This window comes from Astatotilapia calliptera, chromosome 9, assembly GCF_964374335.1.
Source record: "Astatotilapia calliptera chromosome 9, fAstCal68.1, whole genome shotgun sequence".
NCBI lineage: Eukaryota > Metazoa > Chordata > Actinopteri > Cichliformes > Cichlidae > Astatotilapia > Astatotilapia calliptera.
Window position 1 is genome coordinate 32,424,653 of NC_137430.1, and position 26,691 is coordinate 32,451,343.

Sequence of the window (26,691 nt, forward strand, 5' to 3'; positions counted from 1 at the left end):
TTCCTTTTATTTTTGGAAGTTTAGCAACTGGTGCTTTCATGCCTTTTGGGTCAAATCATTACATTTGTCAATGACATTCTGGGTTGGAGTAATAAGAACATGGATGTAATCCAAACTGAAGGTGTCAAAGTACCTAACTCTGTCCTAGTAGGAGGGTAACAGGTGATGAGGTTGACAATGAGGTTATTGATTACTTAGGGTAGTTTGGTTCCATTGGAAGAGTAATTAAAATAACTAGCACAGAGGCACATTTTAAAAACACAGCCATTGTGGAGTTCCAATCAGGTGAACCAGTCCAGTTCCTTAAGGATAGCTTACCTTGCAAAAGACAAAGCCGTAACCCAAGTGTTGTCCATCATATCCAGCTTCTGTCTGGCTGTATGCTGCAGACAGGGGTTCGTGTTTAATCCATTCTTACCTAACTGAACTAAAAGGTCTTGCCGAACTGAGTGGTGCAGATTTTGAGGTTTTGTTAGGTGAGCTGGCCAAAATGAAGAAGTCCACTGAGAGTAACCCCACAGTTGGACCAAATGCATCAGTGCCTAGTCAAAATCCGCAGTTCACTAGTGACACAGACTGAGATGAACCAACCATCATTGAGGATCAAAGTCCTGTTAAATTGGGCAGTGGTTCAACCCACTCGCCTGAGCATGGCTCTCACTCATCCTCTCCAAGTGTAGAGGTGACTGCCTCGCACAGAACAACCACTATCTACTTACCACCTGAACAGCTCACTCCACCTGAAGTACAGAGAGTAGTAGTTGAGGATGTCATTATGAACAATGAAATGCCTTCTCAAGGTCACGCAAAGGCCCTTCTCGGAGAAAACCCCTTGCTCTACTTTCGAAGCTGATTATGATACGTGGCGCAACAATGTTGAATTCCCCCTCACAGATCGTACCATATCTGACAAACATATGGTAAGGAAAATAGTTGAGAGCCTTCTTCCGCCAACTGCTGACATTGCAAAGCACTGTGGTCCTAACGCTTCATGATTATATCAGCCTTCTTCAATCAATCAATCAAAATTTATTTATATAGCACATTTTTAAGACCGAAGTACACCAAAGTGCTTTCCAGTAAAATCGCAGTACAAATAAAATCACAATAAAATATAAATTACAAATATCTAAAATATAAGATAATTCCATAATCTAAATACAGAGCCAGATGTAAATTACCCTAATTCGCCTTAAATGCCAGATCAAGCAAATACGTTTTTAAATGTGATTTAAAAGACTGAATGGAATCTGACGCGCGAATATGAAGAGGGAGAGTATTCCATAGCCTGGGTGCAGCAACGGCAAAGGCACGGTCTCCTCTGGTCTTCAGCCGAGACCTAGGTTGCACCAAGAGCAGTTGGCCCGATGATCTTAGTGCTCTCTGAGGGCTGTACAGACAGAGGAGATCAGCTAAGTAGTCAGGTGCCATATTGTTTAAAATTTTCTAAGTAAACAATAGGATTTTAAAATCAATTCGATATTTGATAGGAAGCCAGTGTAAATTTTTCTTGACATATCCTATGGCACTGTTGATGATGGGGATGAGCTTTTTGCCAAATTCTTGAGCACAAACCAGAACTCAGGTGAAAAGCCTTCTGCCTATTTACAGCGGTTGCAGATAACCCTGAGTAAAGTCATTAAAAGAGGCGGCATCACTACAAATGATTCACTTCCGCTTCCGGCTGCATGGAGTGAAGTAGTGGGTGTGTCCAGCTCCGCTTATTAATTCTAAATATTGCATTTTCCAGACAACGTAATTCTTATTCTTGGTTAGCTGAAACCACACTAAAATGGATACTAAGAAGACCAGAAAATGTCTGTGAAGGTTCTCAGTCATCCAGGTCATCGTAGTCAAAGGAGCTTGCAAAGAAAAGCGTCTGGACTTCTTTAAGTTGCTTGAAGACGTTTCACCTCTCATCCGAGAAGCTTCTTCAGTTCTACACATCAGAAAATACACACAAAAGACCATAGACATCGATTCGACCACCTCAAGGACCTGAAGGACAGAATTGTTTAATTCCATGTGTGTGTCTCTTGCAGTCCTCCATAAGAGTCCTTCGGGCGTAACATTGTTACAGAGAGACGGGTGTAAGGCTGTTCCAATTCTCAGCAGCGCTCTTTGCTTTTCCTGAGTCCTTAGCAATTCTTCTTCCTACGATGACGTTTTCATCAAGGCCAATGAAAAGAAGTTAGGAAAAAAGGAGAATGGAGGAACTTTTGGAACATACCCCATGTGGTTAAAATGTGCTGCTGAGTCACGTGACTGCACGTGACTGGGACATTGTGCATTAAATAAAACACTACAGATGATAGGAGAACATGAGACGGGGCTTTGTGGAGTATGCCAGGAGGAGATGGAGACAGTAGAGCATGTAATACTGCGGTGTAAGGGTTATGATGTGGAGAGGTCAGTTCTGCAGAATAGATTGAAGGAGCGGGGAATTGGAAAATTTATTTATTTATTTTTGGATACAAATTGTAAACTCACTGTCTGACCCATACTCCGGAACAGTAGGAGGCGGTAATGCTCCTTTACGTTGGTTGCCAACCGCCGTTAAACACAAAGAAGAAGAAGAAGAGCAGAGGGCGGAGCAAAGTGTGTGTGCACGAGAGGAGCCGAGCAGAGAGAGCTCCTTTGTCATGAAACGGGAGTAAAGTAGTGAACTTAGAGGAGAGAAACAAACTAAAGTATCGATCATAAACCACTACCAACGTCCTGATCGATATCTGCATCGATCTGCCCACCCTTGTCTCCTGGATCGTAGCTGAGATCAGCGTGAACCACGTGGGTCTCTGCTCCCTGATCTGTTTCCTGTGTTTGGAAAGAGTTGCAGCTTCATCGCGGAGTTTCTCTCGGTTTGTGGGCTCATCTAAAGGTAAGCACCGAGCTAACTTTACTGTGAGTTCAGTTCATGTTGAGTTTAGCTCCTGAATGAGGTCTTCTGCTGCTCTCCTCGGTGTCTGTTCACAGTTTATTGTGAACACGTTGAGAGAAGAGTGAGAGAGTGTTTGGAGAAAAACACCAACTAATCATTAGCTCAGCATGCTGGGAGAAGTTGGAGCAGAAAAGTCTTTTCATTGTCCCTGCAGCTGTTTTTCTGCCTGCACCAAACCTCTACAGCCTCGTTTCTATTTGAAGTGATAACAGGAAATGGATGAGAGCGATCTGCTGCAGTATCAGGGTCACTATAACTTTATTGTCCAGGTGCTGTGGATGAACACGTTGTTTTTGTAGATCTGGGGTTTATAATAGCAGCAGTATTAATGAGACAAGGACAGCTCTGTCTTAACATAGTGAGTCCCTTTATTGGCAGGCCACAACAAAAAAAACCAGACGGTGCTGCATGAACCATTTAATTAGTCCCTACCATAACACCCATCCTCTGAGTATTCAATTCAGTTATATTTATATTTTTTTTATATAGCACCAAATCCTCAAGGCGACTGTTGTTGTGATTTGGCTTCTAGGATATCTTCTTTCCGTAGTTTGGTTACTTGGTGGTATATGAGACTTGGGTGGGTGGGGGATTGTCTCAATGAGATAATATCGTGGAGAATTCCGCTCTGCTTTATATTGTCCCGTTTTCTTTCATGTCCCAGATCCAAACTTGATCTCCTGGTTGTAGTCCAGTGAGGTCTTGTGCTCTCTGTTGTTGAACCATTTCCACTGTTTCTATCTCTCCTCTCTCTCTTTTTTTCTTTTTTATGTCTCTCAGCATAGTGATGTTTATCCTGCCTGGTTTGAGGCAGGATGGAAGTATAGGGGCTGTGGTACGAAGTTTCCTCCCCATTAGAATCTCTGCAGGGCTATGTCCATTGGCAAGTGGTGTGGTGCAATATGCCATGATGGTGAGAGATGGGTCTGCTTTCTGTAGAAGGCTTTTTACTGTTCTCATTTCTCTTTCAGTCTCACCATTTCTCTGAGGGAATCTCAGGCTGGAAGCGGTGTAGGCAAAGCCCCACTCTAGAGCAAACGTTGGGAAGAGTTCTGAGGAGAATTGTGGGCCATTATCTGACTTTAATTATGTTGGTATGCTGTGGCGTGCCAATACGGACTTTAAGTGTTCAATCATTGCTGCTGATGTGTTAGAAGACAGCTCAGGTATTTTTGTGTATCTTGAGAAATAGTCCACTACAACCAAATACTGGCTGTTACTCCAGTCAAAAAGATTTTGCAGTAGAGTTGGACATGTTTTATTGTTTCATCTCTGTGTTGCTGCTGTCTTATTTGTTGTTGTCTGTCCTCTATTTCAGGAAGGCCTGATGTGCATACAAGTCCATTTCATCTCTTAATGTCGTGTTAGAAACCGCTCTTTCTGGCACTCTGGCAGCACGTCTGCAGTTGCTGTGTGTATGACATGTGAGATGGTGAAAGAGAACCTCATTACCGTATTTTCATGACCATAAGACGCACTGTACTAAAAGGCGCAGTCTCAGTTATGTGTGCCATTACTGTATTTAACACACACATAAGGCGCACTGGATCATAGGGCGCATACAAGTACCGTATGCGTATTTAAAAATAAAGCGGGAGCAAACCTGAGTTCGGTACCTTACTCACATTTCTATTACCGGTAATCGTCATCATCAACAACACACAAGCATACAAGTGTGCGTATTTAAAAATAAAGCAGGAGCAAAATAAAGTTTGGTACTCACATTTTTATCATCAATCAAACCCATCGAAGTCCTCATCCGCTGTGTCTGAATTGAACAGCTGCGCTAAATCTCCATCAAACATGCCAGGTTCACTTTCTTCACTGTCAGAGTCACTTTCCGTGCCGTGCGGCTCCTCGGAAACGATGCCGGCTTTTGCGAAAGCTCGAACAACAGTGCCAGCAGACATGTTAGCCCAAGCATCTACAATCCATTGGCAAATTGTGGCGTAACTCGCCCGGCGCTGCCTTCCACTCTTAGTGAAACTGTGGTCTCCATCGGTCATCCATCGCTCCCAGGCCGCTCGCAGCCTTACTTTGAATGGGCGGTTCACACCGATGTCCAGAGGCTGGAGTTCCTTTGTCAGGCCTCCCAGAATGACAGCAAGCTCACAGTTCCTTTGTTTCACAAGTTTTTTCACATCGGCTGTGAGATGGGCACGCATAGAGTCACAGATCAACAGCGATGGTGATGCGTGGAAAAAACCACCTGGTCTCCTTACATACACCTCCCTCAGCCACTCTTTCATCATTTCCTCATCCATCCAGCCCTTTTCATTTGCCTTAATGATGATTCCTGCTGGAAACTTCTCTTTAGGCAAAGTCTTTCGCTTAAAAATCACCATAGGCGGCAGTTTCTGTCCATTAACATGGCAGCCAAGCACAACAGTGAAAGAAGACTTTTCGTGCCCCGTTGTGCGTATCGCTACCGTGCTGGTCCCCTTCTTCTCCACAGTGTGACTCACTGGGATGTCAAAAGTGAGCGGCACCTCGTCCATGTTAGTGATGTGGCTGGGCTGGATGTTTTTGTCGCCGACGTGTTTGCTGCAGTAGGAGCGGAAGATGGCCAGCTTTTCCTTATAATCCGCTGGAAGTTGCTGCGCTACCGTAGTCCTGGTCCGGATGGAAAAATGGCACCGTTTCATAAAACGAAAGCACCAAGACGGACCTCCTTGGAAATGTTCAATGTTCATCTCTTCAGCTAGTGAAACTGCTTTTAGCCGAATGGTGACCGTCGAAACGCTTCTCCCGCTCGCTCTTTGCTCGATGATCCACCGCTCGAGTCTTTCCTCCAACTCGGGCCACCTCGCCTTATGTCCGCGGAAACTCAGCTGCGTTTTCTTGACCTGCCGGAGCTCGTTTTCTAGCTTCCTCCATTTGCGAACCATCGATTCGTTAATCTTAAATTCTCTCGCCGCTGCTCGATTTCCATGTTCCTCCGCATAGCTGATGGCCTTCAGTTTAAACTGTGCTTAATAAGCGTGTCTCTTTGCCATTTTCAGGGTTGTTAAAACAACGATGTTCCACATAATGCACATACCTGTTCTTTTATACAGGTATGTGCGATTTTCCGGTATATACGATCAACACCCACACTTCACCCTTTAGCGTTCTCATGGTGTTCTCTACTACGTCCTCCTTACAACACACAGGGCGCACTGCGCTATAGGGCGCGCCGTACTTTTTAAAGAAAATCTAAGACTTTTAAGTGCGCCTTATGGTCGTGAAAATACGGTAATCTCATTCTCAGTCTTTGTACTCGTGGCGGTAGTTCATCTAAGTTCTTGGAGACTAAAAGTAGCTCTAAAGGCTTGTGATCTGTCACAACATGAAACTTGATGCTGATGAGAAAATCACTTGCACGCCCAGGTTATGGCTCATAGGGCTGCCAAAAATGATTCTTTTGATAGTCGACTAGATTATTTTTGCGATAATCACGTCATGCATCCATTGGATGGAAAATGAACTGCTATTTGCACCAGCATGCATCTGCTCTTATATAATTATCATTAGCTTATAGTGTTTAAAGTATGTGCTAACCAAAAATAAAGACAAGATGACAGTTTATTAAACTTTTAATGAAATTTGCAGATTGCCTCTGTGGAGTTCAATAACCTCAGCCTCCTGCTTCTTGCTGTCTAAAAAATAGCAGGACACTGGAGTAAATTCTACCATCTTACCCTTCTGTTTAACCAGTTTTCTGTTTGACGTTTATTCAGCTGTGTGAAAACTGTAACTTTAATCTCAGCCAAACCGATTTACCAAACGGTAACATTTTTACAATAATCTTTATTCTACACGAGGTAGTTTAGATGAACAGAAATTTGAAGCATTCTTTACTGATTTAAACCTGCCACAGCTTTCTGCTACTGACCAGCAGATTATAGATGCTCCAATTACAGTGGAGGAGATTACCCGTGCAATTAACAGTATGCCACTTAATAAAGCTCCAGGATTAGATGGGTTACCATTGGATTTCTATAGAGCATTTGAGGATATGTTAAGTCCCCTGTTGCTTGATGTTTTTAATGAGGCTTTTAAAGTAGGCTCATTACCTCAGTCAATGCACTCTGGACTTATAACATTTATTCCTAAAACTGGGAAAGACCCTTTAGACCCAAGTGGTTGAGCCCCATATCTTTGCTGAATTCTGACCAAAAAATCTTGTCAAGGGTCTTCGTGGGTCGATTAAAAGTAGTAATGGCGAAAAAATTATATATATGATTCAGTATATCCAAAAGTGGCCCTATTGCTGGATGCTGCTAAAGCTTTTGATTGTGTTGAGTAGGATTATTTGTTTAAGACAGACCTTCCCAAAGTGTGGGGCCCGCCCCTAGGGGGTCACAGAGCCATTGCAGGGGGAGAGCGGTATGAAAAGGGGGGAAAAAAACCAAAAAAACCCAATGTAAAAGCTGAAGATAGAGACAAAATACTGTTAATCTGACTACCTGCCATTCTGCAATTCATCTCCTGTAAACAATAACGTGGCGCACAGCGTGACGTGAAAAAAAGGCACATACCTTTGACCTCTGTATTCCTTGTCCACACGTAAACAGAAAAAAAAGAGTTTTAAAAAAAATCTGTTTTCAGTGATTCGAAACGCCGTTTACGTGTGGACGAAACAGCTGCGTTTTCAAACATACCCGTGTAGGTGCGGACGTATTTGGAATTTCGATGGTTAATAGTCAACATAAGCTTCTATGATATGCAGATGATATGTTGTTACTTATGACCCAGTCTGGGAAGTCAATTCCAGCCCTATCAGAATGTATAGAAAGCTTTACGCTGCTTTCAGGGTATTGCGTCAACTGGGATAAATCAGAGGCAATGCCTATGTCAGGACACTGCCCTCATACTTTATTTAAACAGTGGGAGTTTGGGTGGTCTGTGAATGGTTTGAGGTATTTGGTAGGGCTGAACGATTATGGAAAACAATCTAATTGCGATTTTTTTTGCCCCAATATTGCGATTGCGATGCGATATGCGATTATTTTTTAAGGTCTTTGTCTTCTGTATTATTAAACAAAGACAAGCAATACATCTTATAGTATGGCCAATACTATATTACATTAATTTTAAACTGTTCTTTCCTGGAAGACAGACCTCTGTTATGATAACATGAGGTGATGCATGAATTGATGACTGACATTTTTATTTAACTTCTTCAATCACAACAGTATATTTGAACATACACAATAGTTTATTTTTAGCTTACAAACATCTGAGCATAAAGTGCTGACAAGGAACCCTGGTGTAAACATTAAAATGAAAGTCAGTACAATGTGCAGATTGCAGAAATATACATAAACAAAATCAGTGGCTTTACCACACTCAGTTTTTCGACATCTGTGAACTACTAGACAGTCATTCAATTAAAAAATAATATTAAATAAATAAAACTAATAAATAAAAAATACACACATCTTACTGATCTCTGCAGTCAGTAACATTACACATAAAGTGCAAACATAATAGCAATTGTATAAACACACACACAAACACGCCTTTAAAGTTTAAAGGCGTGAAATTGGACGGTCTAGTTCTGATTAGCGTCACCGCTGTCTCGGTGGAGTTTAATAAACTCGGCCGTCTGCTTCTTGCTATCTAAAATATAACCAGACACTGGCGTAAATTCTCGACTGTCTCATACTTCTGTTTAATAAGTTTTCTGTTTGACGTTTAGTCAGCTGTGTGAAAACCAAGGAGGAACCCACCCGGGGGATTAATAAAGTTTTATTTTATCTAATCTAATAACTTTAATCTCAGCCAAACCGATTTACTCACGAACAAACAAAACACTGAAAAAAGCCCAACAATAACATTTTTAGGTTGTCTAAGTGACTTATATATTACGTTTAACCCGAGCAGCGAAACTCCGCGGTGATCTGAAAATGATGTGCCGGGAGTTGTGCCGTTCTCGGCCGCATCAGTAACCCTCGAGCTCCCGGCTAGCTGTCGAGCTGGTGGGTAGCAGACGCCTCTGAAAACGTCGAAGCACTTTTGCAAATATGGGATATCTTGATAAACCGAGCAGATATTTGATGTTTACACAACTACTTTCTCGCCTGAAAATATGTTAAAAGTTTATTTTGTGACCCAGAAAGATTAGTATGAGTAATTTTAAAACTTAGTAGCGGCCGCCATTGTTGGAAACTGGAGTTTGGCTGGGCCGCGCTATGAATTCTGGGATATGGTAGTAATTTGGACAGCCTTCGGCGCGTCGCTGTGACGTAATCTGTCTACAAATGCGGCCTCAGGAGGATGCAGCCCATGAATTTGGACATGTCCAGAGTATAATCGCAGCCTTTGCGGTTAGAAAATTGCACTTGATCATGTCGCGATATTATCGCAAATGCGATATATCGTTCAGCCCTAGTATTTGGGGATACAAATGACCTCAGATTACACTAAGATGGTCTGAGCAAATATGGAGCCAATGTTTGAAAGAATAAAAATGGAATTTGCTAGATGGTCCAGAGTGCGTCTCACAATATGTGGTAAAATGAGTTGTATTAAGATGATGACTGCACCCATGATCTTTTATATTTTATCCAATATTCCATTACACATTCCAGATAAGTATTTCAAAGATCTAGATTTTTTGATTCGGCAGTTTCTTTGGGGTAGCTCACCACATCGTTTAAGTATTAAGAAACTTCAAGCGAGTACAAAACAAGGAGGTTTTTCATTGCCTAATTTCCAATGGTATTATTGGGTGAAGAATGTGAAACAACTTAGAGCATGGTTACCTACTGCACCAGTTAAACCCATCTGGTCCCATATGGAGACGGAAGTTAATGGCGGTATTTCTCCTTGGAGGGAGCTGTTTGATACCAGTCATAAACGTACCCATCCTATAATTGCAAATGCAAAGACATTGTGGTGTAAATTACATAGGGTGGGTCGCTGGGACTTTATTAAATCTCCTTCGGCATCCTTATGGGGAAATAAAATAATTTTAATTGGAGGGACATCGGTTGACTGGTTACAGTGGTGTAAGGCAGGCATCCTTAATGTATCAGATTTATTTGATTGTGGGACTAAATGTTTTTTAAGCTTTGATAAAATTGTGGAATTATATAAGTTGCAGCGTAATCAATTCTGGAGATATGTCCAAATACATAGTTCATTATCAAAGTGGTTGGGAACCTGTCCTGTGGGCAGCCCTGTGGAAGTCCTGCTCTCAAGACCATTACCTCTAAGATTTATCATTTATCGCAAGAACGGTCGGCTGACCCTCTCCTTAAAGTTAAGGGCTACTGGGCCCAGGACATGGCATTGGCCATATCTTCAGTTGAATGGGATTCATGTTTTCAAAATGTTAATACTAGTTATAAAGAAACAGGCAGTAGATTTATTCAACTTAAAATAATCCATTGGTGGCATCGAACACCGCAACAATTGTATAAATGGAACCTGGCCTCTACGGACGAATGTTGGAGATGTGATGGTCAAAATGTTTCGATTTTACATATCTTATGGAGCTGTTCGGGACTTCGGAATTGGTGGGAAAATATAATGGAGGTAATTTTCAGTGTTTTGAAAAGGAGATTTGGTATCTCACAAAAACTGTCCATACTTGGCATTTTCCAGTTATACAAAAAGATTAGGCCAAAATGCAAAACACTGTGTGGCTGAAAACTAACACTGCACATCACTCTCAACACACCATCCCCACTGTCAAATATGATGAGGCAGCATCATGCTCTGGGGGTGCTTCTCTTTAGCAAGGACAGGGAAGCTGGTCAGAGTTGATGGGGAAATGGATGGAGCCAAATACAGAGCAATCTTGAAAGAAAACCTCTTGGAGTCTGCAAAAGACTTGAGACTGGGGCGGAGGTTCACCTTCCAGCAGGGCACCCACCCTATACATAAAGCCAGGGCAACAATGGAATGGAAAGTCCAGATCTAAATCCAATCGACAATCTGTGGCAAGATCTGAAAACAGCTGTTCACAAACACTGCCCATCTAATCTGACTGAGCTGGAGCTGTTTTGCAAAGAAGAATGGGCAAGGATTTCTGTTTCTAGATGTGCAAAGCTGGTAGAGACAGACCCTAAAAGACTGGCAGCTGTAATTGCAGAAAAAGGTGGTTCTACAAAGTATTGACTCAGGGGGCTGAATAATTACGCACACCCCACTTTGCAGTTATTTATTTGTAAAAAAATAAAATAAAAAAAATGTTTGGAATCATGTATGATTTTTGTTCCACTTCTCACATGTACACCACTTTGTATTGGCCTTTCACGTGGAATTCCAATAAAATTGATTCATGTTTGTGGCTGTAATGGGACAAAATGTGTAAAAGTTCAAGGGGCCAAATACTTGTGCAAGAAAAACTGGTGATCTCACTGATAATGTGGTCCCATTCAGCAAAATGGGCCAAAAAATTGCACAAAAAGCTTAATATCTCAAAGTATAAAAGTTATGTGCACCAGAAGATATAGCAGGCATTAGCAGAAGGAGCAGAACAGTTTAAAGTGTGAATGGTGAAAATCAGATGAAAACTGAGGGAGTAGTTAACCAGCAAATGTCTGAGCAACTAGAATAAGGTAGAACTAGAAAAATTTGCATTTCCTGCGAAAATGCAGTGTGGATGCTTTAAAGCTGAAGCTGTATGCAAAAAGTAGCTGAAAAAGTTGAAAAGTTGCAGAAATTGTAAAAACTTTGCAGAAGCAAAGGAACTTTGCTAAAATGGAATAACTTAGCAGAACTGCAATATCTTAGAGGAAACATAATACTTGGCAGAAATACAATAGCATAGCAGAACTTAGCAGAAATATTGTAACTTACCAGAAACATAACTTCTCAAAAATACAAGAATTTAGGAGAAATAGTATAAGATAACAGAAAGAATATATTTAGACAAAAATACTTAAGCATTACAGAAACACTATGATTTAGAAAAATAGTACAACATAGCAGAAATACTGTGATTTACCAGAGACACTGTGATGAACTATGAATATTGTAATTTTAAATTAAGACTATGTTTTAGCACAAATATTATAATTTGGCAGAAATACTATGATACAGCACAAATACTCTGGTTTAGCACAAATATTATAACATAGCAGAAATACAATTATATAGCAGAAATGCTATATTTAGAAAGAAAAATATAATATAGTAGAAATAGTATGATTGAGCAGAAATACTACAATATAGCATAATAACAATGATTTAGCAGAAATACTATGATTGAGCAGAAGTACTAAGATGTAGTAAAAGTACTTTGATTTAACAGAAATACAATTATGGAGGAGTAATACTTTAAAATGGGAGAAATATTGATACACACACACACATACACAGAGCCTAAAGGGAAGAGTATTTGTGCCATGGAGTGTTAAGAATGTGAGGTCCATATTAGAAAAGCTGGTAAAATCATAAAAGTTTGCAGAATTGTAATAAATGATGAATATGAATTACTGGTCTGTGACAGTGTATTAATTTGTAGGGAAAAAAACATGTTGACCAAGGTGGAATCGAACCCACGATCTTTGGCTTGCAGACCCCTGTCATTACCAACTGCGCCACTGGGAGATGAGCAGTCAGAATTAGATCCCGGTGAGAGGCGAAAAACGCAGTTTTTTGGAGTTACAAAATGTTGTGTAACTCAAAAACTAGGTGGGCTAGAGGCATAATTCTTGTACTGGGTGAATCAGCGGACTTTGGTGTACTTTGACTGCGATTTTCATTGCTCTTTGTACAACCGTCGCTGAGATATGACGAGAGAGGAAACGGAAGACCTCAGACATGATTGGCTGGGTGGGAAGCCGTGCAGGCCCTGATATGTGATATGTGTCTGAGTCCGCACAGAGGATTAGCTGCCTGGCAGAAATATATAGAAATAGTATGATTAAGCATAAATACTACATTTAGCAGAAATACTATATTAAGCACAAATCCTATAAAAAGCAGAAATAGTATATTAAGCACAAATCCTATAAAAAGCAGAAATACTATATTAAGCACAAATCCTATTAAAAGCAGAAATAGTATATTAAGCACAAATCTTATAAAATAGCAGAAATAGTATGATTTAGCACAATAGTAATAAGTTAAACAGAAAAATTGGAAAAGCAAAATGGACAGCTGAAGAAATGCTGAACATGCTGAGGGTCCCTCAAATATACTTGTTAAATGAAAAAAATCAGCAAAAAAATATATAACAGCCACACAATCAGAAATATGTACACATAAGGAAACACACATGCACAGAGAGACACACACACAAGATCCAATTCAGTCAACCAGTCTAAATATATTGAATTTGAATCTTAGAATGAGATCATCCCATTAAAAGGCCTTCTCTCTCTCTCTCTCTCTCTCTCTCTCTCTCTCTCTCTCTCTCTCTGTCACACACACACACACACACACACACACACACACACACACACACACACACACACACACACACACACACACACACACACACTCACACAGGGAGAGAGAAGTAAGTTTCTAGCTCAGTCAGCCTGGGAGCTGCTGAATTTGAATCCACCAATCAGAGAGCCTGTGCACTTTTTCCCGCCAAAACAGGTGCATCTATTTACACACGCAGCACAGAGAGACACAGGATTATCCGGTTGTTCAGTCTGACGTCACTAGCCGTGTCTGGGTCTAAACTCCGCTGCAGGTCCATATATCAAACGATCACTATGGCATTACTGTGAGTTGAAAAACTGTCTAAAGTCTTTCATCTTTAATAAAATGATCAGCGTTCTGCTCTACCAGGTGTAACAATTGAGTTTAACATCCAGGCATCCATGAAAACAGAATTTATGACATTTAACGGAGTTAGAAGTTAGCAGGGAGTTAGCTCGCTAGCTTCTATCTAAATACAATATAGCATGTCCTGACTGCGGGGTTTTGGAAACAAATTAAAACGTACAGCTCTGTTATCACTTCCAACATAAATGAAGACAGAAAGCTAAACAGCAGTGACGTTTGTAGGGTTACTGAAGTTTGGCTAGCTGGTATATAATGATGTGCTACGTGACCGCTAGCGACACAGCTATGTTAGCATAATATAAACAAGCTAACTTTTTTTCCACTTGATAAAAGTTAGCGTGAGTGTTCTCGGTGGTCAGGAACAAATGTAATCGCATGGCAGGATGCTGTAAACGGACCAAACTTCAGCCAGGAGAACAACTGAGATAATCCATCCACAATACGAGGTTAGTCATTCATATACTGCTGCATGGGCTGGGCTGTAGTTACATCCTAAGGTTTTAAAAACTGAGCTTAAATAAATGATTAGCGGTAATAAAAGCCGAGGGAGGTCAACAGTGATCGCTGACTGTTTTAGGAGCTTTTTGAGATCAAATAGAAGAAAATACATAACATTAAACATGTTAACAACACAAATGCCATATTAAACGCAGACTACTTTAGACCCGGAAGTAGGATTCGTCGCATCATCACTGAACAACCGGATTGCAGTCTATTTCTCATAATGACGACTCCCCTCAAACAAATGACCATAATTTCCTAACCGTAGGGGCTAGAGCGGTCATTCTTACACCGTTTTGTTCAGAAGAGATGGGGGAATCTTCAAGTGTTGACAATTTATCATTAAAATATGAATTTTTAGAGATATATGACATGGATGACTTGTTGACTTAGAAGCCACGAATTCCCCAATATGCAAATTTGAATGCCTCAGACCACATATATGATTGGCTGGCTGGGAAGCCGTGCAGGCCCTGATTTGTGGATTTGAATTCCTCAGCCCTCAGATATGATTGGCTGGCTTAGAAGCCATGAAGGCCCCAATATGCAAATTTGAATGCCTCAGGACACATATATGATTGACTGGGAAGCCGTGCAGGCCCTGATTTGAAAATTTGAATGTCTCAGTCCTCACAGAGGATTGGCTGCCTGGGGACCTGGCAGAAATATATAGAAATACTATGATTAAGCATAAATACTACATTTAGTAGAAATACTATGTTTTAGCACAAATACTATAAAAAGCAGAAATACTATAATTTAGCAGAAATACTATATTAAGCAGAAATACTATAAAAAGCAGAAATAGTATGATTAAGCATAAACACTACATTTAGTAGAAATACTATGTTTTAGCACAAATCCTATAAAAAGCAGAAATAGTATGATTAAGCATAAACACTACATTTAGTAGAAATACTATATTTGAGCAAAAATCCTATAAAAAGCAGAAATACTATATTAGGCACAAATCCTATAAAAAGCAGAAATAGTATGATTAAGCATAAATACTACATTTAGTAGAAATACTATGTTTTAGCACAAATAGTATAAAAAGCATAAATACTGTAATTTAGCAGAAATACTATATTAGGCACAAATTCTATGAAAAGCAGAAATAGTATGATTAAGCATAAACACTACATTTAGTAGAAATACTATATTTGAGCAAAAATCCTATAAAAAGCAGAAATACTATATTAGGCACAAATCCTATAAAAAGCAGAAATAGTATGATTAAGCATAAATACTACATTTAGTAGAAATACTATGTTTTAGCACAAATAGTATAAAAAGCATAAATACTGTAATTTAGCAGAAATACTATATTAGGCACAAATTCTATGAAAAGCAGAAATAGTATGATTAAGCATAAATACTACATTTAGTAGAAATACTATGTTTTAGCACAAATACTATAAAAAGCAGAAATACTATAATTTAGCAGAAATACTATATTAAGCATAAATCCTATAAAAAGCAGAAATAGTATGATTAAGCATAAACACTACATTTAGTAGAAATACTATGTTTTAGCACAAATCCTATAAAAAGCAGAAATAGTATGATTAAGCATAAACACTACATTTAGTAGAAATACTATATTTGAGCAAAAATCCTATAAAAAGCAGAAATACTATATTAGGCACAAATCCTATAAAAAGCAGAAATAGTATGATTAAGCATAAATACTACATTTAGTAGAAATACTATGTTTTAGCACAAATAGTATAAAAAGCATAAATACTGTAATTTAGCAGAAATACTATATTAGGCACAAATTCTATGAAAAGCAGAAATAGTATGATTAAGCATAAATACTACATTTAGTAGAAATACTATGTTTTAGCACAAATCCTATAAAAAGCAGAAATACTGTACTATGATTTAGTAGAAAAACTATAAATAATCAGAAATACTATATTTGGCAGAAATACTATATTTTGCACAAATCTTATAAAATAGCAGAAATAGTATGATTTAGCACAATAGTAATAAGTTAAACAGAAAAATTGGAAAAGCAAAATGGACAGCTGAAAAAATGCTGAACATGCTGAGGGTCCCTCAAATATACTTGTTAAATGAAAAAATCAGCAAAAAAATGCACAGGGAGAGAGAAGTAAGTTTCTAGGTCAGCCTGGGAGCTGCTGAATTTGAATCCACCAATCAGAGAGCCTGTGTACTTTTTCCCGCCAAAACAGGTGCATCTATTTACACACGCAGCACAGAGAGGCACAGGATTATTGCAGCCTATTTCTCATAGTGACGACTCCCCTCAAACAAATGACCATAATTTCCTAACCGTAGGGGCTAGAGCGGTCATTCTTACACCGTTTTGTTCAGAAGAGATGGGGGAATCTTCCAGTGTTGACAATTTATCATTAAAATGTGAATTATTAAAGATATTTGACTTCTAATGCACCATAACTGAGTAGAGCGAAGCAAAAACTGGCTTGACTTGCCCTCAAACAACGCTTTGTAACTCGAAATCTATTTGGAGTATCGATATCATTCTTTCACCGTAAGAGACAGCAGGCTTTGGTGAACAGTCATGGAAATTTTCAGGTCTCTGTGGAAATCCAACAAAAAGTTATGACGAGAGAAAAAGTGGTTCATTTCAAGGGTTTGAAATTTGAAGAAATCTGAGCGACGGACGAATTTCCTACCCTCAAACAAGTCCAACTCATTTCAGAACGGTAATACGTGAGAAAGAAATTCTTGAATTGTGAGCGTCACGAGTGTCTGAAGATATACCGGGACAAGCCTCATGTCTTAACTTTGCTTCGTTAAGGAGATATGACGATTCGAATATGCCTCTCATTACAGAAATGCAGCGGTGATTTTGAACAAACTCTCCATTGACTTTATATGGAGAGTTTTCCGACATTGTGTTGGTCTGAGGAGATTTGCGAAAGTTCTATGAATACCACAACAATGATAGTGACATTTTCGGAAACCCAGCAAAAATACCTATGTTTTGATGTATAATTTGTGGAAGTTGAGTGAAGATTGAGCAAGTAGCAAGAAGTTGTTCGGACATGAAGAGAAGACTGCAAAACCTTCAGTGGCACACTGGAAGCCAAGTGCATAGCAACCATAACAACGCATGTATTTTGTGAAAAATCACAATTTTGGAACTGAAAACTTTAAGAGGCATAAAGGTAAAACGGTAAAAGATTTGAAAAAGCTGAATCATACCTGAATAGCCCAATAATTTGAGAACATTTTAAAGTTTGAATGGTTGTTCTACGTGAAAATATGAGGAAGTAGTTAAGTTTCAGAAACAAGCAAATTTTAGCAGAATTGCAGAAGTTTCCCATTCATTTCAATGGGACAAATTAAGCTTAATATTTTAAAAAGTATAATAGTGAAAAATACCAAAAGACATAGCAGGAATTAGCAGAAATAGCAGAATATTTTAAAATTTGAACGGTGAAAATCGGCTGAAAATTGTGGAAGTAGTTAAGTGCCAAAAAGTGTACGGAAGTCCCAAGAGGAACTCAATAGTGTGGATGCTTAAAGCATCCACACAACTAGAAAAGTTGCATTTCCTGCGAAAATCCAGTGTGAATGCCGTGTAGTGGAATCTGAAAACAGCAGAAGAAGGAGAAACCGCTGAAAAAACACTGCGTAGAAGCTGATTTTTTTCCTGAAAGCTGCTGCATTCACACAAGAAAGAATAAAGAGAAACAGGAACACAATCGTTCACACTTCTGCTGTTTTAATTGTGTGAATGCCGTGTGGCATTCACACAATTAAAACTAAGTAGCTGCCACCATAGTTGAAAACTGGAATTGGCTGAGCCACGCTATGAATTCTGGGATAGGCTGGTCACGAAGAATACACCTGACCCATCCAGCACGCATTTGTCGACTGCATTTGGAGAAGTCTTCTAGTTTGGACAGCCTTTGTTGCGTCACTGTAACGTTATCACCTACGATACTGGAAACTGCTTCTTCTTCTTTGGCGTTTAACGGCAACTGGGATTCTTGTAGATGCAGTGTTGCCATCTTCTGTTTCAGTCCGTTAGTACACTCTTGAATCCTACGTATTCCTGTGTCTTTCAGGATCTTACAAAGCTTCAAAGGATGCGTCAACTATTAAATTAGTTGTCAGCAAATTTAATAGTCGAAGTAATCGTGACTAGTTGACAAATCCTGGCAGCCCTAACGGCTAATGCCTCCTTCTCTATTTGAGTATATCTTTGTTGTGTGGGGGTTGATGCTTTTGAAGTGAAGGTCACTACCTTGGTTGAGTCTTCCTCTTGTTTCTGAAGTAGCACTGCTCCCAGTCCATAGGAGGATGCTTAAGGCTGATACTGTTGTTTGTGCTTTGGGACTGTAGACTGCCAGGTACTCAGTACTGACTTAATGCTGTCAAACACTGTTTGTTGAGCCTCACTCCAACAGTACTTTTTTGCTACGGCGTAGTTCTCTCAATAGCTGTGTTTTTTTTCTGCTTGGTGGGGAAACATTGCCTTGATGATTAACCATTCTCAGAAATTGTCTCGCTCCACTTACATCGGCCTCCATGTTGCTGACCATGTTCACTTTTTCTGGGTCTGCTTTGACGCTTGTACTGTCAATGATCTGTCCAAGCAACTTGATCAAGGTTTTTGCAAAGTCGCATTTCTCACTTTTCAATGTCACACCTGCTTTTGTGAACCACACAAGGACTGCGACTAGTCTCTTGTCGTGCTGGGCCTGTGTGTCCAAAATGTCATCTATTTGGCAGACAACTTCGTCCAGCCCCTCCAAGACTTGAGACATTCATTTTTGAAAATGCTCAGGAGCTGAAGATATGCTGAAACAGAGTCTATTGAAACAATACCTTCCAAATGGCGTGATGAAGGTTGTGAAAAGAGCTGACTGCTTGGAAAAAGGTATTTTCCACAATTCTGAGTTAGCATCGAGTTTTGAGAAGAACTTTGCGCCTTCTAGCTGTCCTAGGGTGTGCTATACTGATTGCAACATGTGTCTTTCTCTTTTCACAGAATTGTTACGTTTGGTCAAGTCAATACACACTTCTTCTCTGTTTGGTTTGGGTACTGGAAAGATTCCTGCACAGCAGTCCAGTAGACTGCTACACTCTGGAGATTACCCCTAACTCTTCTATACAAGCTAGCTCCTTTTTGATTTTAGGCAGTAGGGAAGTGGGACCCTTCTTGGGGTCAACAGATAAATGGCTTAGCATCTGCTTTAAGCTCAATTTTGTATTCCCCCTCCATTTGTCCTAAACAGCTAAGTAGCTTCAAAAAGTGCTGCTTTACCGCCTCTGCTGAAGGGAGTGACGCTGCTTCTACTCTGTCCACTAACCCAAGCTCTACACTTGTTGGGCAGCTAAGTAACCCTTGTGTCAGGTCTGCTACTACATACACAGTATTGTAGTGTTGCCCGGAGTACTCAGGTTAGCTGTAAATTTCTCTGTAACTGCTAACTGCTTTCTTTTGTAACTGCTTTTTTCTTTCAGGCAAGACTGTTACATCCGCTCTTTTGTCAATTTTGAGCCAACAGGTCTATATTGTTAACTTTTTTTTTAGTCATCCATGCATCCTCAGTTCTACCAGATGCTACTGTGCTACTTCCCTCTCTTCAATGTCACCACCTGCTGCCCATATTTCTCCCAGTGCCCCCGACCTGCACACTCTTGCATAGTGACCTTTCTTTTTACACTGATTGCAGACTACCTCTTTGGCTGGGCACAGCTTTTTGCTGTGAGGTGTTGTCTTTCCACATCGATTGCATTGCCTTGTGTCATGTTTCATGTTCCTCTCTGTGTTTTGTGGCACAGTCTGTTCTGGTTTGAAATGTTTTATCTTTGCTAATGATGTCCACGTTGCAAGGATTCTCCTGCTTGAAGTTGTTTTTAAGAAGATGCTGGTGCTTCTTAACAAGCTCACTTTGGGGAATCCCTATCACTGCTTTTTCTAACATGAGCTCTGCATCCACTTGCAGTTCCTCCGAGAGCCTCTTGTCTCTCATTCCGACAGCGAGTCTGTCAATTATCATTTCACTGTACAGCGCCCCGTAGTCACAATGCTACGCCAAGGCATATAGGGATGTAATAAACCGATCTGCCGTCTCTCCCACTTCTTGCTGCCTTCGGTTGAACTTTTCACGTTTAAAAGATAATGTTTCTTCTGACTACAAAGTGTGCCTTAAGTTTGTTTTTGAGAGTGTGGTACTCACTCACCTCCTTTTCGGTCAGGTTCATTGACGTGATGATGTCTTCAGCTTTATAGCCCAATGAATATATTAGAGAACCAAGGCTGGCCATTATTCTAACTCACCCTGGTGTGTGATGCTGTGCAGCTTCCTCACAGAAGCTGATGTCACAGGATGTCACAGCATCTCTATAATAATCCAAACTGTTGATAACAATTCTGAAAACCTGCCAGTCAGTGCAGTCCAGACACACCTGCAGATTCTCCACAGCCTCATCAGTCCACTGCTTCAGTGTCTTCACAAAAGCTTTAGAGAGTTTCAGTTTGTGCCTGTTTGCAGGGATCAAGTGAACCATGACATGCTCTAAGAATCTTGATGTAGTTTGAGATGATGATACTCTTACTATCAGCTCACCTTCTGTTTTGTACTGTGTGTTTTTTATCCATTTTGTTTAATAAAATCTATGAGGTTCAAATGAAGCACCAAACTGCAGTTACTCAGTGGAGGTTCATTACTGCAGTTTCTCACCACTGTTGTTAACTGGAGGCTGACACACTGACTGAAGACATTTAGTTTGAGTGGATTTGAGCTTTCCATCTCAGCTTCTTTTGGTCAAGGATGAAATACATATAAATATATTTTTGTTCCAGCTGATCATCAGGAGGAGACGAGCCATTTAGACTCAGCTCAGCCACTACAGAGGAAACAATGACTTCAACCCAAAAGGTGAGCAAGAATATCACTGTGGACGTTACAACTCTCATTGTAGCATATCATTGTAATGTGATAATATCAGCAGAAGGTGGTGGTAACACACCTACGACGTGTTTGTTGACATCTTTGATTCCACTAATGGAGTTTCAGTTTGTTCCACGACTGCATTTCACTCACTGCCTCTGTTTGTATCTCTGTCACTGCAGGACCAACATGGAGCGAGAAGTCAGCGCTCTCAGGAGGCCGACAAACCTCACAGAAGAAAGGGAGAGAAAACATACAGCTGTGAGGAGTGTGGGAAGGATTTTACCCTGGCTGGGAGCTTAAAAAGACACAAAGTCATCCACAGTGGAGTTAAAGCGTACAGCTGTGACTTGTGTGGAAAATCTTTCAACCGGGCTGGAAGCTTAAAAACACACCAACTCATCCACAGTGGAGTTAAAGCGTACACCTGTGACTTATGTGGAAAATCTTTTACTTTTGCTTCTAACTTAAAAAGACACCATCTCATCCACAGTGGAATTAAAGCGTACACCTGTGACTTGTGTGGAAAATCATTTACCCACGCTGAAAGCTTAAAAACACACCGACTCATCCACAATGGAGTTAAAGCATACACCTGTGACTTGTGTGGAAAAAGTTTTACTTTGGCTGTTAACTTAAAAAGACACCAACTCATCCACAGTGGAATTAAACCGTACAGCTGTGACTTGTGTGGAAAATCTTTTGCCCACGCTGGAAGCTTACAAACACACCAGCTCGTCCACAGTGGAGTTAAACCGTACACCTGTGACTTGTGTGGAAAATCTTATATCCACGCTGAAAGCTTAAAAAGACACCAACTCATCCACAGTGGAGTTAAACCGTACACCTGTGACTTGTGTGGAAAATCTTATACCCACGCTGAAAGCTTAAAAAGACACCAACTCATCCACAGTGGAATTAAACCTTACACCTGTGACTTATGTGGAAAGTCTTTTACCCAGCCTAGAAACTTACAAACACACCAACTCATCCACAGTGGAATTAAACCTTACACCTGTGACTTGTGTGGAAAATCTTTTACCGAGGCTGGAAGCTTAAAAAGACACCAACTCAGCCACAGTGGAGTTAAAGCATACAGCTGTGGTCAGTGTGGTAAAGCTTTTACTCACAGTGGCCTCTTACAGCGTCATCAAGTTATCCACTCTGGATTTAAGGCGTACAGCTGCCACATATGTGGAAAAACCTTCCACTTGCTAGGCAGCCTAAATCTTCACCTCCGCATTCATACTGGAAATGACGTTTACTGCTGTGATCAGTGTGGGAAACTGTTTGTGAGATATAAAGACTTAGAACGCCACATGTTTACCCACACTGTGGGGAGACCTTATAAATGTGACCTGTGTGAGAAGACTTTTAAAGCGCCACGTTACCTTAAAATCCACCAACAGAGCCACACCAGAAAGAAACTGCAAGTGCAGTTACTGTGAGGTATGTATGTATATTATTATCTTCTTGTTTAAGACTGACTGTTTCGTTCAACTGTGCTCATTAAATTGTGTTCGCATGTTAGTAATTCTACTGGACTCAATTTTGGAATTTTGGAAACAGTGCATTTAGATAATGACTGAAACCAGCCCACTGAAGGAACAATGTGCTGGGAGTTCAGTTCCTTAAGCTTAATTATGCAGATTCTCATGACCATTGATCAACAACCACTGACCATTATGCAAATGTACTGTTTATAAGATTGGGGGAAAGTTGCAGTCAGCTGAGACTGAAGGAGTCACTTGGATGAGTGACGAAACGTTTCTCCCACAAAATTATATGTCCAGATGAACAGAATCAATTTTTGGAGGTTTACTTACCTGGATGATTGAGCATGCATCAAGATGGGTTGACAATGTTTCTTTCTCGCTGATATAACGGGACACCTCAACGAGTTACAAAATATGATCCCCAGATAACACAACTTTCAAATACAAAGCAGCGGCAGGGATCACATTAATCTGCAAATCCTTGTATAAAGATAAGTCATATTAGCCCAGTTTATTTTTTCTTATCATTGTTTTTGGGGCGAATGTGGCTCAAGAGTTGGCAGTTCTTCTTGTAATCGGAAGGTTGCCGGTTCGAGCCCCGGCTCCGACAGTCTCGGTCATTGTGTCCTTGGGCAAAACACTTCACCCGTTGCCTACTGGTGTTGGCCAGAGGGCCCGGTGGCGCTAGTGTCCGGCAGCCTCGCCTCTGTCAGCGCGCCCAAGGCAGCTGTGGCTACAATGTAGCTGCCATCACCAGTGTGTGAATGGGTGGATGACTGAATGCAGTGTCAAGGTCCGTAGGGATTAAGTAAAGCGCTATACAGGCCATTTACCATTGTTGTGAGGCGACCATTAATAGCATCTGCATTTTCTGTTTGTATAGTTCCTTTGCTGTTATGGTGTTCTTGTTATGGATAAAAAAAATTTTTTTTGAAATATAGCAAATCTATTTCTATGAAGTTGTTCTATATAGTGTGTAAGATAAGATGACCTTTATTAGTCCCACAGGTGGGAAATTTGTCTCGTTACAGCAAAAGTGCAAAGTTATGTAGCACTTAGCAGTTATGTAACTGTTGATATGCAGCATTATTAAATTTATTGTTAATGCAATTGTTGATATGGTAAATTGACTTTTGAGGAAATTTTAGATGGCACTCATCATCAGAAAGGTTGCCTACCACTGGTAGAAAGGTTGCTCTACAACAAAGACATTTATTGAGTCTCAGTACCAGGTCACTTTACTCTAGCACTCAAAGTGCTTTACCGTGTTGTAAAAAGCACCTTGAGTGCTCAGGCAGAGTAAAAAGGTGCTTTATAAGAATCAATCCATTTTACTTGTATTTACTAAATGAACAACGGGAGGGTCATCTAACTAAAACCAATCAGTGTATCCCACCTGACCCCCTCAGAATCAGCTTACTTTTTATTTCAGGCCACTTTCAGAATTAAAATGTTGAAGGAATTCCCTGTGTAACACTGATGTAGCGCTAATGAAGTAATACAGGCTAGGGATTGAGTGTGATTTTATGGTTATTATTAATCAGAAGATTTAGGGACGCCACTGGAGCTGATGGGCAGTAATTAATAAATACACACAACACAAAAAATGGTTTTGCAGGTACCATGTATTTAACCAAACCCCAAAAAAAGAATAACAAGAAAAGAAAAACTTAAATAATCACTCCTGCTGCAGCTATCCAATTAATCAAAAACCCAGTGAGGGTGCACAAAGACAACTAAACAGATTTGTCTGGCTTATACCAAGCAACACAGGTTCTCAAAAAACAGTTCCCCCATAAATACCACATGTTAATATCAAATCCACTGATCCACACTGAAGTCCATGAGTTTAATCTGAATGTCCATGAGAGATGTCCAAGCGCTATTGTCCATAAATGAAGGGAATGGTGTGTATGATTGCGGAAATCAGTGTATTTGGAAAATGGGGACAGAGCGTTGTCTTTGATAGCTTCCTACCCAACCGGTGGAAGCGTCATTTGCAGAATGTGTCCTGCTCCTAGCCGTTCATTGGCTCGCCATCCTTTTTCATACCCCAAAAAGGTTCACCTGGCCTGCATTAAATAAACAAGGCCAATAAGAAATCACAAGAATAATACAAAAATGTCAGCCAATTAAGCTAAATACATTAAGTTATTCTTGTTCCTGTGTACACAATTTATAAATAAATAAACAAACAATATATTGGTTAAATATAATATTCCTAACCATTAAGGATTTAACTGAAAACATTTCAACTGCTACATACATACATACTATGTAGCTCCACAACATTTGTTATTCAACAACTATCAGTCAAATCAAAATCAAATTGTTTGGACCGGCAGCAGCCGATTAGCGTCAGCTGGTAGCAATACAAACAGTCAATTAAAAGTTCAAACTCACCAATTCCGTTCTGTTCAGTGCACAACAACATTATGGCTCTGGCTCACAGTAATCAGCATCTAAGTTGCATAAGTTAGTTGGTGTTAAAAAAATGCATTAAAACGGGAAAAGCAAATGTTTGCCAATACACACCTGCAACAGCTCTGTCACCTGGCTTGCCTCCACGCATCTGACGGAAGGAAGCCGGGACAGGCTTACTATGACCTACATGCCATCCGATTGGCTGAGCAAAGTCATGTGGTTGGAGTCATGCATTTGTGATGCGTTCAATGGCAGGAAATTACTCTGGGTTACACCTGACTTACACTGTCTTTGTGTCTTTGTTTAGAAGCAGAGCAACACAGAAGGATCCAGTTCTCAACCCTGTCATCACTGTGGTGGTGGGAAAGAGTTTCACTGTGACCTTTTGTGGAAAAACTTTCACTCTGCAACAGACCCTAAAAATCTGGACTTCTTTAAATTGCTTGAAGATTATTTCACCTCTCAACCGAGAATCTTCTTCAGGTCTAAGGTCAAATGGTGGAGAGTTCCAGATTTAAGCTCTGTGGGAGCGTCCCCCTTAGAGGGACCTCCTAATGATCCTCTACCTAATCACACAAGAGAAGGTGTGAAAACGGGTGTAGGTAGGATACAATTTATACAAGGAGTATAAAAGAGGTGATATTTTTGTCAATGCTGGTGTGAAGATTGTGCTGTTTTGATTGCTTTGCAAATATTCATTTCAATAAATCCAAGGAAATATTTGGTTTCAACGTTCAGTTTATTTTTAGGAAATATTCCAACAGTTAAGTGTTGATAAATGAACTTGAGTCTCTAAAAATGGGCTAAAGGAGATGTGAAGTGCAAACATATGTACATTGTGTGTAATGGGATTTGGCAAGGTTGAGAGATCTCCCGGATATAAAGAAAAATGTAAATACGAGACTGACAAAAAAATTGATAATAAAGACTTAATAAAGCAAAACACTGGATGGTACAGCTCATGAAGGCACAAACATGGCCTGCTACTGGATGTGTGAGAGGCAGAGAGAAGGGGACGGGCTCCCAGACATCGCAGTGAAGGTCAAAGGTGAAAATAAGACATGCAGAGAGAAGTCACTCACTGTCTGTGCATGTTAGGAATATAGTGATTAAATAAAGTTCATTTAGTGATTTTTATATATATATATATATATATATATATGTATGTGTGTGTGTGTGTGTGTGTGTGTGTGTGTGTGTGTGTGTGTGTGTGTGTGTGTGTGTGTGTGTGTGTGTGTGTGTGTGTGTGTGTATATGTATATACACATTGCAATGGTTCTCATTAAGAGTTGGCCCTCCATGTAATAATGGGTAAAAGAGTGAATTTGGCTCTATGATTGAACTGAATTATTGAGACTGACATGTAGAGCTGCAGAGGGATTTCCAAACATGCTTAGATATCATAGCCAGTTTAAGTCAGGGTGCAATTTTCCTGCGCCAAATTAGTCTGAACAGAATATCCTAGACTTATATAGTAAGTACAAAATTACAGGCTGAGAATTGTTAGATAATAGTGTAACCCATGTGAAATACAGGTCCGTAAAATCCCCCCCCCCCCCTTCTTTTTTTTATCTAAGGCTATAGCCTGTTATTGTCAGAAGGGGGTGCTGTAATGCAGTTTTGTGTTCTGACAACCGTGCGTCTAGTGCGCAGGAAGCATTACCTGTCTCTTCCTATGAGATCTTCCCTCTCT

The 26,691-nt window shown here is 40.1% G+C and overlaps 1 protein-coding gene across 1 annotated transcript; it reads left to right on the forward strand.

Annotated features, from left to right (window-relative positions):
• The first annotated feature begins 2,562 nt into the window (after positions 1-2,562).
• LOC113029632 (uncharacterized) lies at positions 2,563-25,718 on the forward strand. The gene is made up of 4 exons (XM_026180604.2): positions 2,563-2,878; positions 20,991-21,066; positions 21,261-22,527; positions 25,306-25,718. Exons 2-3 carry the CDS (start codon positions 21,049-21,051, stop codon positions 22,524-22,526), a joined length of 1,284 nt encoding a protein of 427 aa, XP_026036389.2. The 5' UTR covers positions 2,563-2,878; positions 20,991-21,048; the 3' UTR covers position 22,527; positions 25,306-25,718.
• Positions 25,719-26,691: the final 973 nt, after the last annotated feature.